The 14,101-nt window shown below is 40.9% G+C and overlaps 2 protein-coding genes across 8 annotated transcripts in view; one reads left to right on the top strand and one right to left on the bottom strand.

Moving 5' to 3' along the window:
• MPP6 (membrane palmitoylated protein 6) overlaps positions 1-1,153 on the top strand; it is a 33,108-nt gene extending 31,955 nt beyond the window's left edge. For all 5 annotated transcript variants that reach the window (XM_033165408.1, XM_033165405.1, XM_033165407.1 and 2 more), the window contains exon 13: positions 478-1,153. In XM_033165408.1, the coding sequence (XP_033021299.1) occupies positions 478-654 (177 nt within the window). In that variant the 3' untranslated portion in view covers positions 655-1,153. The remainder of the gene's footprint in view (positions 1-477) is intronic.
• GSDME (gasdermin E) overlaps positions 1-14,101 on the bottom strand; it is a 46,240-nt gene that overhangs the window by 4,347 nt on the left and 27,792 nt on the right. For 2 of the 3 annotated variants that reach the window (XM_033165409.1, XM_033165410.1), the window contains 5 exons: positions 13,626-13,802; positions 10,839-10,966; positions 10,501-10,696; positions 8,640-8,713; positions 6,890-8,252 (listed from right to left, as the gene is read on the bottom strand). In XM_033165409.1, coding sequence (XP_033021300.1) covers positions 8,013-8,252; positions 8,640-8,713; positions 10,501-10,696; positions 10,839-10,966; positions 13,626-13,802 — 815 coding nt within the window. In that variant the 3' untranslated portion in view covers positions 6,890-8,012. Of the gene's footprint in view, positions 1-6,889; positions 8,253-8,639; positions 8,714-10,500; positions 10,697-10,838; positions 10,967-13,625; positions 13,803-14,101 lie in introns of those variants that run through there. The other variant, XM_033165411.1, reaches the window with a different exon arrangement.

Here is a 14,101-nt window from a genome sequence, read left to right as displayed (position 1 = left end):
GCTTTTTCAAATGCACGTACATTGTATTGCTGTAATCTGATTTGGAGGCAATAGTGCTACTTGAAAAAAAAAATTCAGAGTTGGCTGATTCAGAGCTATAGTCAACTTAATAATGTGCAAATATTATTCCAGAGTGTTTATATGTAATTATGGGCATCAAGAGGATTTTAGACCTTCATGTAATAAATATCCAGTGGGGGGGGGAGTATACTTCCCCCCCCCCTCTGTAGTATTTTCATGCATTGAATAAAACTTGTACTCTTTAGGATATCATTGCATTTCTAAGGCTGTCTCTACCACATTTTTCTAGGAAGCAGTTCCCACTGAGATCCTCAAGAATGTCTTATGAATAAATTATGTTTAAAATCTGGCTGCCAGTTTTAAAACCTTAACTGAAGTAAAACAAAAACAAAAGCAGAATTTATAGTTTCCTTTGCTTTTCAGATCATGTTTTTATTTGTTTCAATCTTCAAACAGGACACTGATTTGAAGAAAACAGTTGATGAGAGTGCACGGATTCAGAGAGCTTACAGCCACTATTTTGATCTGATCATTGTGAATGACAATCTAGACAAAGCCTTTGAAAAGTTGCAAACCGCTACAGAGAAGCTGAGGACGGAACCACAGTGGGTTCCAATTAGCTGGGTATACTGACAGTTCTTTTTGAAGACTGGTGTAAGCACCAAACTAGGCTTTCTGCACATCATAAACATTATACCGATAACACATTGTACAGAGGTGCCAGTCACTAACAGCACCTGATGCATTTGTATTCTGTGTATATTTAGATAATGGTATGCTATTCCAAGTTTTTATACAATATATTGAAGGGAAAGTGTACTTAATATGTAATTTATTTTAATTTTTCTAACTTTTTACAAATCTTTCTATTCATACCACATGAAGGAAATGCGTTGAAGCATTTTTATAAATGTTTTTTGATTTACTACTTTGCCTTTTACTCATCTAAGGAACATTCACTTCTACATCTGGTCTTACATTTTCACTGTGATAAGGAGAAAAATACTTGAAAAAATGTTGTTGGTTTTTTTTTGTAAAACTCTGTTTAAATCAAGTGTTTTATCTGGCTGGTTTTTTCTTATTTAGAAGAAGACACTAATCCTTATCCTAATAAACATGTATCTCTCCTTGACGTGATCAGAATTTTCAATACTTAAGCAACCAGCACTGAGCCATGTTACTGACACCTTTTTGCTTAATGTTTATAGACATGTTTTGCAGTTGTCTTGTCTTAGGCAGATGTACTGTAGACTTCCCTGTATATCTTTTTACCGAAAGTAAAAGCAATACCTTGAACTTTCCCTAGGAGGCTTCTCTGGTGAGCCAACATTTCTACTCATTAGACACAAGTATTACTGTCTGAGTTCTGTAATGTGATTCATTGTGTTTGGGATCATGGTGAAATAGCCTAAGAGAGCCTTACAACACAGAACCTCGCAGTGAGGCTCAGCATGTAGGATGTTTGTTCTCACTTGTGAAAAACCATTGCTTTAAAATAACAGAACCTGCTCCTTTACAATGACTTTGCTCTGTATTTCTATATTGTTCTGTGACACGCTTTTATTTTATGCCAGAATATTATGAGTGATTATGTGTGTTATGAAATATGACGTGATGGGACTTCTGAGCTACATGTTACCTTGTGTTATTCACCAAATAGCTTGTGAACCTAAAATTATTGTCAGTTCCTAAAAATCAATGTTATTTATAAGTGGGTTTATTTATGTTTTACAATCATGTTTCTTTTTCTTCCAGTGTTCATAGTAACTTCCCTTTTGGCAAAATTAATTCATCTACTAACTTAGGTTCATATTCACTTAAATACTTTTGCTGATGTATATTATGTTTAATGAATATAAATGCAGATTGTCACTTAGACTAGTCTGGTGACCATAGTTTATATTATGCTTGCTGTTTTTAAATACACCCATTCATCACTAACATGCTAGGTGCCTGAATTGGTTGTCATCTGCCATTTCATTTATTTTTTTCCATGTAAAGGCAGGCACTTGGCTTCAGATTTTATTTTAAACACCAAAGTTCCATACATAGGATGCCAACAAAGGAGAAGCTTGGAAAAGGCTGAGACAGTGCAAACAAGTTCTTAAAATGTTTTATAATTTTTTTTTGGATTGTGCACAAGAAAACAGGGTTTGGATAGTTTTTACCTTATACAGAGACACGATGAGACACCAAAAAGGTATTATATATTTAAAACCTTTAAGGTATTTTTTTAAATACTTCAGTATATTTTGTAAATGTTATGCAAATTATTGCATACCTTTGTCTTAATTGCTGTTGCTACTTAAGATTTTAGCTTTTAACAATATAACATATTTTTTAAGAACTTCTATTATGTTAAATCTCTAGGCTACGTATATGAAAAATGTATTCAGCTGAGACTCTGGAAAGATTATATTCCTCTGTGGTACCCAGAATGACACTTTAAAAGAGTATGTCTGCATTTTTGATGCTGTTGTAGGATTAAAGGGTGAGGTACAATGTGATGATTACTTTTGGTGGACAAAGCTGTGTTTAAATGAAACCTTGCAAGAGGTCAGTGAATCCTAACCTCAGATGTTAACTCCTGCTCCTTTGTTTTCCAGTGCTTCAGTAGGTTTGGTGCATCATCTTTGGACCAGCTTGAGCAAGGGTAGCCTGGGCTTGGGGCTCTTCTTGCTCAGATTCCAAACATGAACTATTTTTGAGAGAGAGAATCCTAAGACTGAATAGCCACATAATCTGCTCCCTATCCTCTTAGCGTTCTGTTCTGCTTTTAGCACAGTGGATGGGTATGGCTCACTTTGGCTGGAAAGCAGGAAGAGCTACTAGCAAATAGGTCAGAGTTTCATGAAAAATTAACAGGAATTAGGTGTTGGTTATAACTCCCACAAGCTCTGAAAACAGATAGTGCTGCCCAGGGGCAGTAGACGAAAAGAAAAGTGATAGGAAACACTATTGTTTGTCTTAACTGCTGCCTCTAAAGTCAGGCACATTGAGAGAGAGCTAGCGAGCTCTCTGGACATGCAGTTTTTATGCTGCTACTGTGAAGATTTTGGAAGAACTGGTTAAACTGTGTCATTAGGAGCAGCAATAGCTGAGCCATGGGTTGATCCTTTGAGTCCAACCGTGGTCTTTTGTGTGTTTGAAACAACATGTGTCACTGCCATTCTCCAGCAGGAAACAGATCTAGGAACAACTGTGTTTAACATGAAATCATGCCTTTTCACAAGATGGCAGAATAAACTGACTTTTTGAACTGTGATGCCAAAGGAGGGTCGAGCTAGCTCCTCCCTAATTAATATTCAAAAAGTGATTTTACTTTCCACACCACAGTGCCACTAAATCAACTTTTGCTGTACTTGTACTTTGAAAGGCTGAGCTTGCAGCATTTTCAAATGTTGAGCCCATGTATTGTTATACGTTTGGAGGGGAGAGGCAGATAATAGCAGCCAAAATTCTGGTCCTTCTGCTGAGGACAGTGCCATGGCGATGTGCTCAGTATTGTACTGTTGTTGTATCAAGACTTTTTAGAGAGGGGGGCACAGCTCATTGCTTGAGAATCTGCTTTGCATGCAATGTACCAGGTTCAGTCCCTGGCACCTCCAGGTAGTCCTGGAAAGACTTTTGTCTGAACTCTCAGAGAACTGTTGCCAGTGTAGCTACAGTCCAAGGCAGAAGAGCCATTGCCTCTGCAGCTTCTGGTGCATAATGATCCCAAACGATACTGGAAAGAGCACTTGCTACCTTCTGTGCTTTTAGGGCCTCGGGTTTTTTTAAAAATTGTTTCCCTCCCTTCTAAAGTGAGAAGAATGTGGGCCACTTCACATGTATTTTCCATTACCTGAGAGTAAGCACCAATGAACTCAACTGGTACATACATACATACATGGTTGTGCTCTACATTCTAATTACCCAATAAAGCCACTTGTCACTTCTGCCAAAACACAATTGCTTGCTGTCAATGAGATATGCCGCTTTTTGTCTCATTTACTGAACTGCACATGATCAGCTGTGTGCCACCTATACAATAAAAATAGCATTGGTTTATCCGACTGCCTCTATTAGACATAGTCTAAAGTCACATGGATCAGCAGGAATTAGAAATGTCCTACAGTAGTAGATAAGTCTGGTAGAAAACAACTGGAACACCTTTAAAAATGCATTGGTCATTTTACTACCCACCTTCAAAGAAGTATGTGCTCAATGTCTCTTGAGTTAGCTTTTTATCGAGGGATAAAAATCTGGCAATCTTCTAAAAGTGAACTGTCAATCTTAAGCCAACTTAAATGGTTGTATTTTTTTTTAAAGAAAATGTTTTATTTTGAATTCCTTGGGTGCTATGCAGTTCATTGAGCGATAAGAGTTTGATGCTTGTACATAAGCTTAGAATGAGAATATTGGAATTTTGCTTGCAGTTTTTTCACTTGAAAAATTCACACCAAAATGTTGAGGATTGCAGACAATATGGATGAGGCTGATTCAGATCTATTCAAAGTTAAGTTTAGCTTATATACGGCTTAATTGTATGTATCCGGTTACTTGATCTTTTGAACAACAGAGCTGCTATAGTGTTAAAATACTCTCATCCAAGTAATTTGTAAATACATTGCCTGGGCCGTTTCCATATTAAACCTTAACAAAAGGAGTAGAAGGTATCTAGTGACAGACTATAAGTCTGCAATGTAAAACTACAAGGATGGAAGTAGAGCCAGGGCAGGGCAAAGGCATGGGAAATAGGGTTCTTGGTCAACAAGTGTTTCCCTTTTTGCTTCACATCATGCAGTTATGCCTTAGAGGTACATGTATCTCTTTGTCATCCATGCAGGACGTGTGAACTTACTGGGGGTGTATGCCAAAAACACTGCTTAAAAGTGTGAGACCCTGTTTGCCTTGTGCTAACAACTTTGCTACAGTTGTAATGAACTCTCTTTTTAGAAAATCTATGAATAAACTAAAGCCATTTAACCTTGGAGAAAACTACAGGAAGGTTGCTAAATCTTGCTTTAGGGGTCACAGATTTCCAAGCATGAGTTTTTCCTGGGAACTTTTTTTTTAGAAAAGAAAACTCAGCAACTTAAGGCTTCATTAAAAAAAAGTCTGAGTGGGCTAGAAATCTCAAAAGGAAGATGTGGTGGTATATCCAGGGTTTCAGTGCTTTGTTTTTATACTGTCTACAGATGCAGAAGAAACTATGTCGGCTTGGGTACTGTATTTTATGTAGGCTGTAGAATCTTTGGGAGGGTAGTGGCAGCTGCTTTCAAGAACTCCAGTGGAGTCTTGTGAGCAAGGGAGAAAGATGATCCTGTTCCGTTCTTCAAATGGCACAGATGTGCACAGAGTTGGGTATCAACTAGGTAGTCCATATTGGTTTTCACCCTGGGAATGGTGATACTAGACACAAACAAAAAAGGCAAGCAAAATTACTTGATGTAATGAAATAGGATCCCAAATCAGCAAGTTTCATACCGAGTATTTTTTTTATAACATCGGAGCAAGGTATAGCATTCCATAAGCTGTAAGGAAGTTGTGTGGTCTATTTTGGAGAAGTTAATCACAGTTTTGGTATTGATCCAAATTTTAAATATTTCCCCAAATTTAAATCGGAAGCTTTTGTCTTGGCTGTAAACTACTTTGGCTTACATTTTAAATTACAGTTCAGTATTATGACTATAGCTGCTAAAGAGGAACTTTGTCATTATAAAAACTAAGTAAATAACAGCTATGAAGAGGATAAAACAGTTGGTCACAATCTAGTTATAAGTGAAGACTTGCTTTTTTGTATTTAAAAGATCTATAAAAAGTATTAAAGGGCTTTGCCTCCTATGGGTTTATTTTGTACAATGCTATAGTGCAGCCTTTATAGTAGACAGTTTATTGCGGCTTGGAGAGTAATCTCTTAATTTTCCCTACTGAATAGGCATAGGTTGGATCTGTTGTTTTGGCAGCACTGCGGCAGAGAACTATGATCAGTCTTCCATGAATTAATTTTAACCTGCTTCTTTCAGTTTAAAGACAAGAGAAATGTGTCATTGAGGCTGTCCTAAAATAGCCATTCTTACATGCTACTAGAAAATTCGTAAGCTTTATCAAATGGGCAGTGCACTGATCAGGAAAAACAAACCTTTGTACAGGCATCAGTATTCAAACTAACGTAGCATATCAACTGCCACTAACATGCATTTTTATATTAAAGTCCTACACAACTGTACATTATTATTATTTGTATTTTATAAGGATAGATTCCAGAACTTTGAATTATGTCAAGGTTATACAATTCATAATTTAGGTTGCTGGTACTTTTTAGGTTTTTATGAAGCCTCTATCACTTATTTGGTTTCTGTATGTGCAATCTGATTAAACATTGGACTTTAGTCCTCTCCAGGCCTTATTGCCCTAAGAGACAGCATTGGTAGAGGAAGGCTGTGTGTCGTTTAAGTAAACTTCTGTGGTGAGGAGACTTGTACCTACCTGGAGGCTTCCTATACAACTGAGAACCAGGAAAGTCAATGTTTGCAGTATCATGGGGAGCTTCAATGGAACTAACAAGGCTCCTCGCTGCAGAAGTTTATTTCAAATGTGCAAAGGGCTGGAAGGAATTGCATGGCCTCGAGAGACAGAGCTAAGTGCACAGCCTTGCGGCTCCATTCTGTTTATGTTGCCTCACTGGGCAGTCGCACCCGAAGAGGACTTTAGTTGATAAGAATTGTAAGATGTCCCTTGATAGCCTAATCCCAGAAAAATATTGTCTGGTACATTGATCAATTTAGATTATTCTGATGGACCACGGGGAAATTGATTAACTGCTAAAGTAGTTCCATAGAACAAGGCTAAGTGCTACTCAGCTAAACTACAGTAACTTTTTAAAAAAAACCCTCAATGTTTTCACGCTAAAGGCATATGTTGTTCTGTATAATTGTTGAAATGTACAAAGCTGTGAAATCCTGTTAACTCCTAATAAAGTATTTTTGTATATATGAAATAAATTTAATATTGGGGAAAAGGGTTGCCTCGCAAGTTTTTCTAGCCCTTTCCTGAATGCCTGTGACGGAATGTTGCTGAACATCATTTTGTAGGGTAAATGTAACCACTGAACATCACTGCTTTGCTGAGAAAATGGGGGAAGCAAAGGGGCCAGACAGAAATGTATAGATTAGCCATGCAAGTGATTTCCCTCTTTTATTGAGTAAAACATTGAATACGCCATCCCAGTTAACATAGGGCATGTTTCAAAACCCGTTGATTTAGACCTTTGAAAAAAGCAATCTGTTTCAAAGGATGGGGTGGAACACAGATGAGCAGGACAAATACACAATTCTTCCTTATACTATGCCCACTTAGCAGAGACTTCTTGTGCCCCTAGATTTCTGCTAACACCTACATGAAGATGTCAGAGATTAAACCAACTGTCTTTTGCACTCAAAGCATATGTGGCTACAGCCTCTTCCTCAAGGAAAGGGAATCGGGTCAGATTTGAAATGACTCCTTCCACTAAGATGTTCTGGATAACAAAACTCTAGTACAGGGATCTTCAACCTTTTCAGGCCTAAGATCTACTTTAACTGAAACATGCATTTGGAGACTCCTTTCTTACTCTTTCACCATATATTTGCAATGCCGGTAGATCAGGCTGAGACCCACTAGATGGTCCCAACTCACTGTTTGAAGACCTCTGCTCTAGTATATACAAACACTAACAAAGCAATAAAGCAAAGGCTGCTTATAGAACAAATAAATGCTTCTGAAGTAACCTCTGAGGAGACAAAAACTGAAGATGTGTTTTAATATGTGCATTGCAGAAGAAGCACCCTTGCATGGCTCTTCAATATTTTCATTTATACACTCCATTTCAACTTCTGCCATGCTCCAGTGGCACAGCCAATTTGCCCATGTCCCCATTGTAATGATGCAAATCAGCCAGGTCCAACTCTATTATGACAGATATTAAATACTGCTTTTAGTTATCCTATTAAACCACCCAGGCGGCTGCTTCAAGCCTGAGCTGTTTTACAGCCTAATGCACGAAGTCCATACAATGCTATATAGAGAATGATTGGGAAAAATCTGGGTTTCTTCATGGTTACAGCTTTTATGCAAGACTCGGTCATCTCAAGGTTAATGTTTGATAAAGCAAACAGCCTTTGTGCTATCTGAAACCTTTCCGTGTCAGCAAGGGGAGCAAGCGCTGGATCTGCAAGTGTTAGTGTGCCATCCGCCGAGGTCATGTTAGGCTGTTCAGAGACAGAAAGAAAGGTTAAGAGGCATTTACAACCAAGTTTCAAGTGAACCTCTTCAGTAGCAAGGGTGAACTTAAAATGTTTAGGAAGTGTCTAGAGAGAGTGCTGAACTAGGACCTGAGTTCAAATCCCCACTTGGGCAGGAAACTCACTAGATGACCTTGTCAAGACAGTATCTCTCAGCCTGTCCTAGGGCTCATGTGAGGCTACAATGGGGGGTGGGGTCATATGTGCCAGGAATGGCAGAGCCTCTGGCCCTCCACATGCTACTGATGACAATTGTCAGCATCCTTGATTACTGGCCATATTGGCTGCGGATGACACAAGGGGCAAATCCACGCTGCTATTGTGACTTTGCACACTTGCGATTGCAGGACTTACCAAGCAACATAGAGCGGGGACAACCTGGAGTTCGCAGCAGGCGCGAAGCAGGACAAGCGCATAATCGGGCAGTTCTGCAGCAAGGAAATAAAGAGGCAAAACGAAACTTAAAGAAGGATGAAATTGAAAATTTGTACCTATCAGTGAAACAAGCCTATATGGAAACCTTAACGATGTAAACTCATGAAAACTAGAATTGTAGAATGGGGGAGGGAATGAGAAAAACAATCCTTAAAAAATGTATCAAGTACAGTGGTGCCTCTGGTTAAGTACTTACCGTATTTTACGCTCCATAAGACACACTTTTTCCCTCCTAAAATGGAAGGGAAAATCGCTGTGCGCCTTATGGAGCGAAGGCTTCGCTCCCACTGCCTCCCCCCATCCCCTGCCGCGTTCGGCGGGAGGTGGGGGGAGGCAGCAGCGATGTTGCTGGATCATGCCAGCACCTCCGTTCACCAAAAGAAGCTTCCACCAACACCTCCGCTGCCTCCCCCCACGTCCCGCCGAAAGCGGCGGGGGATGGGGGGAGGCGGCGGGAAGCGAAGGGGATGTTGGTGGATCGTGCCAGCAGCTCCGTCAACGGAGCTGCTAGCACAAACCACCAACATCTCTGCTGCCTCCCCCCATCCCCCGCCGTATTCGGCGGGAGGTAGGGGGAGGCAGCTGCGATGCCTGCTTTTGGGATCGGTGGGCGGCAGGGAGGTTGGTAGAGGATTTTCTCCACCACCCCACGCGCTGCCCGCCAATCCCAAAAGCAGGCTTTTGGGATCGGTGCAAGGCATGGGATGGTGGAGGAAACAGCGGGGATGCTGCTGCTTTCTCCACCACCTTGCGCCCCGACGCCAAAAGCAGGCTTATCCCCTGTTGCTTTAAAGGGACATGGGGTGGAGGGGAGAAACCTTCTCCCCACGTCCCCATGTCCCTTTAAGGAAGCGGGGATGAGCCGCTGTGAAGGGAGAAGGGGCTTCCCCTCCAGCGCCCCCCTCCGTGTTTTTTAGAGGAGGAAAACCAGGAAAATATTTTTCCCTGGTTTTTCCCCCTTTAAAAAACAAGTGCGTCTTGTGGTCCAGAGCGCCTTATGGACCGAAAAATACGGTAATTCGTTCTGGAGGTAACCTGCAACTATTCTTAACCTGAAGCACCACTTTAGCTAATGGGACCTCCTGCTGCCGCTGCACCGCCAGAGCACAATTTCTGTTCTTAACCCTGAAGCAAAGTTCTTAACCTGAAGCGTTATTTCTGGGTTAGCAGAGTATGTAACCTGAACTGTATGTAACCCGAGGTACCACTGTAGTGGAACAGACATCGCTATTCTTCAGGAATCAGCAATAGCTTAACAAGTTTCCCAGCAGAAGCGAACATCTCTCTTTCCAGCCTCAATTTCCCAGCCATCAACTTCACAGAATGTAGCAAACTGGCACCTTGAACCAGGCAACTGAGCTTTGCACTCACAATGCTGCTGCTCAAGACTGCATGATATTTACTTCTATCACAGGACAAAGCAAAATTGCTCAGTCGGCAGAGCATGAGACTTTTAATCTCAGGGTTGAGGGTTCGAGCCCACATTGGGCAAAATATTCCTTCATCGCAGGGAGTTGGAATAGATGACCCTCAGGGGTCCCCTCCAACTCTGAAACTCTTACATGATTCCACACAGTTGAAAAATAGAACAGTGGAGAAAGAGCCAGAGTAGACAGATGATGTCACGGAAGAGAAGAAATTGCAACTGCTTCATACAAAATTTGGCCATTGACCCAATCTAGCCTACAGCTGTTGTCAGTCTTCCAAAGTCTTTCAGGGTGGGTGTTTCTTTCCCAGTTCTAGGACCACCAAGCAGCTAATTTCTTTTTTCTTACTGTACCTGCTATAGCACTGAGGAGGATGTGAGCCGCTAAGAGGAGCTCCTTGTTCGAAAATGGGTCCTTCTGCAGGAACTGTTTGTTCCGTAAATGGATTCCAACAAGCTGTAAGAAATCCTCTATGTTTTTCTGCTCTGGTGGCTTTGACTCCACCATTACAAGGAGTTCTGGTTTGTCTTCTGTACATATGTGGTCCAGCTGTAAAGAACAGACAATGTTGATGGGATGCTGAATATGGGACCAGAAATACATCAGCCCATGGTGGGGGATTGAAAATCAGCTATTATAGCTTATAAATAAAAAACAGAAAGTTTGTGTATTTAGAAAGAAAAAAGATTACCACATCCTCCAGCTCAGTCACCATTTCTTCCTGAAGCAGAAAATCACAGAGTAGTTGGTATAAAGTTGCCTGCTTTTCTTCTGATAGCTTCATGAAGGGCTGGAAATGGGTCTTTAACTGCAAGGCATCTTTCAGAGACAAAAGGGGGCACACATTAAGCAAGTACACGCTGATAGAAACCACACTGAGGTATTTGAAGGGCCACACTTTCAACAGCATCTCAACCAAAGGTGAAACATTTTTTTAAAAGCAGGGATGGGGCACCAGATGTTATTGGACTACAACTCCCATCATTTCTGACCATTGGCCATGCTGCTGGGGCTGGGGCTTGCAGGTTGCGGGGGGCGGATGGACAAGATCTCCATTTCTGAATTAGAGCATTACTAAATATGTTTTCAAGGCGTAACAATACAATCTTTCCTGGGATAGAAATCACAGTGCAGTGCACAGCTTGCCCACCATTTGTTAACTACTTTGCACTCCACTTCTGGGTTTTGTCACAGGAAGGCTTGCACTACACTAGAGAGGTAAAACTCTGCAAATGGTTTAGTAAGATGTTTTAGGGGTGCAGGGGACTGGTGCTGCTCCAGAACTTGGACTTCAACTCCCATTGCCCATGCTGGCTGGACCTGATGGGAACTGGAGTTCAACAACATCTGGAGGGCCCCAGGTTCCCCACTTTTTTTTTTACAGCATATCTGTTCCTAGTTATTGTTGTGCCTCTTCTTCATTAAGGGAAACGTTTTTTTAATGCTGAATTTGCCCTTTTTCACCCAATGCACCACTTATTTCTTGTTTTTTGTTTGATTTTAATAAATGCTACATCTATATAAATATACATGCTTTACTCCATTATGATTTATCAGGGTGTATATGGGGCAACTCTACAAATGCAGCATTCATTTCGAAAACGGATTTCTTTTTTTCCTTTTTTTTTTTTAAAAAAACCTGCAATTCTAGAGAGAGGAAGCTTTTATGTGCAGAAAATGTATGAAGAGTAGCTAGCACAGTGAATGCCCAGAACTCAATCATAACTCAAACTACAACATAAATGCTTTTTCTGGATGCACTCAACCAGTAAAAGAGAAAAACCCATAGTACATTCATGTACTATTCATTTATAGAGCAGATAATAAAACCTGGGATTGAATGGCAAATGAGGCCTAAATTTGGATCAGTTGCAAATATGTTTAAGGATTGCTTGAACTGGGTAGAGTAAGCCAATGAAATCAAGAAGCAGCCACAAGCCTTTGAAATAGTCACATAGAGCAGCAAACCAAGAAAACAGTTGTGGGAAGACTTTCAACAACAACAAAAAAAACATTTCAATTTCAGCAACAGAAAGAGGTTCCTTTTTTTTCAATCAATTTACCTATTCCAGAGAAAGTCCTATTTTGTTTCATAGACTGAAAAATGGCTGAATTTTTATCATAGCTCTGGACCAACTGGGGGGAAAGACCACATTCAGAGGCCTTATGCAAAGGTGAGTTGTGGAAGCGATTTGCTGAAGCAGAAAAAGCAGCTACAAAGCTGTAAGGCAAAGCAAGCTGCAACCTGCTCTCCCCTTCCTGCAAACTAATCCTTTTTCTTGTCACAACTTTGTCTGACTAGACCTTAATTGGGCAAGATACAGCAAGCACACACCAGCATCCAATTTTCGCTTCCCTAAATCTCAATTTGACCCTCATTTACAGCTGCTGCATCTTACCTCTCTCGTGGTTTTGACGAATAAGGCGGCGCTTCCTGAGCAAAAACAAGGTTCTATAGGGTCAAGGTGCTAAGTAAGCCTCTGCTGGGGAATTTAATTAAGAAAATGTTTCCATGCTGTGCAACAAATGCTCTCAAAAAATTGCTATTCCATGCGTGCATCCTAAAACATTAATTTGGAACAGTTTGGCGGGGCACAGTGTAGCCAAAATAGTTTGCAATTAAGTTCACGGCAAGGGATGATCTACCTTCCAAGCAGAACAGGAAGCACACGTTCCAAAGCACCACATTTTGACATTTGGTACCTTCACATGCCATTATGGTTGTCCAGGAGGGAAGCCTATAGACCAATAGCATGCTTTGTAAAAGGAAACCATACCTTGAGAAAACGTGTGCATAGAAAACGCTCCAAAAATATGGATGCAATCGTACAGAGCAACTTGGAGGTGGAAAAAGGGGAAGATATAATTCGTTCCCCCTCTCGGGTTTTTTTTGGGGGGAATACAAAGCAAACCCACGTACGTACTTTGAGGGGAAGAGTGCTTTAAATATGAACGATGGTTGACACCAATCTCAAATCCATTGAGGGGATCTCAATTCATTGATAACAAAAAAAAAATCCCTGCCCAAATCCAAAACACAACCTCTTTATTTTGTGCATATCAACATGTGGAGCGTGTGGCCTTTTCTACTCGGAGAGATGAGAATTTTATGAACCAGCAGTGTTTCCCTCTTCATTTAACAGTAAGATACACAAGACTGTATTGCTCAGGCTAAGGGCTGGGTGTGAAGTTTGCTGCAATACTAATATAATTGTCTAATTCTTAGGTTCTAGAGCTGGAAATACAGACCGGGAGGGGAATTTTAAACCCCCCTCTCCATGCTGCAGCAATCAGGTTGGCAGACTTATCTCCACCACTCTTCTCCCCCACGCATCCCAACGTTCCTTTGTGTGCCCTGATTTCTAAAAAGCTTTTCAGAAGACCTATTTAAAACTGAAAACAGGTTGATCTCCCATTTTGTTCTTAATGTGAGCCAGGTTTTCTTTTGTACTTCTTAACACTTTCCCCCCAGTCCTACCTTTGCTCAAAACACTTAGTGGGGCATCACTGGGGACAGGGCCTGACGGATTCTCGCTATCGACAGCATCCAGAAGATGGGGGAAGAAAGCATCTCGGAAAGCTGCAGAATGATTAGCTGGTCCTTCCATGCTCTCCCTTTCAAAGCCACCCTCTTGGTCATGAAGCAGGCAGAATTCTGTCAAACAGAAAGGGCTTGATTGAGTTATCCAGAAAGACTTTGGAAACACAGCAACAAAAAATTACCCAGCAGATGCCTTTTGATTACGTTAGCCTGCCAAACACACACGTTAAACTTTTCTTCCTGTGCACCTGAACTTTTAGAGAGAAAAAGAAAACTGCTAAATTACTGCCAAGTAAATTAAACTATAAGGGACGCGGGTGGTGCTGTGGTCTAAACCACAGAGTCTAGGGCTTGCCGATCAGAAGGTAGGCGGTTCGAATCCTTGCGACGGGGTGAGCTCCCATTGCTCGGTC

This window comes from Lacerta agilis, chromosome 12 (genome assembly GCF_009819535.1).
Source record: "Lacerta agilis isolate rLacAgi1 chromosome 12, rLacAgi1.pri, whole genome shotgun sequence".
Taxonomy (NCBI): Eukaryota; Metazoa; Chordata; class Lepidosauria; order Squamata; family Lacertidae; genus Lacerta; species Lacerta agilis.
Note: the sequence above shows the minus strand (reverse complement) of the source record. Positions and strands in the feature narration are given on the sequence as shown.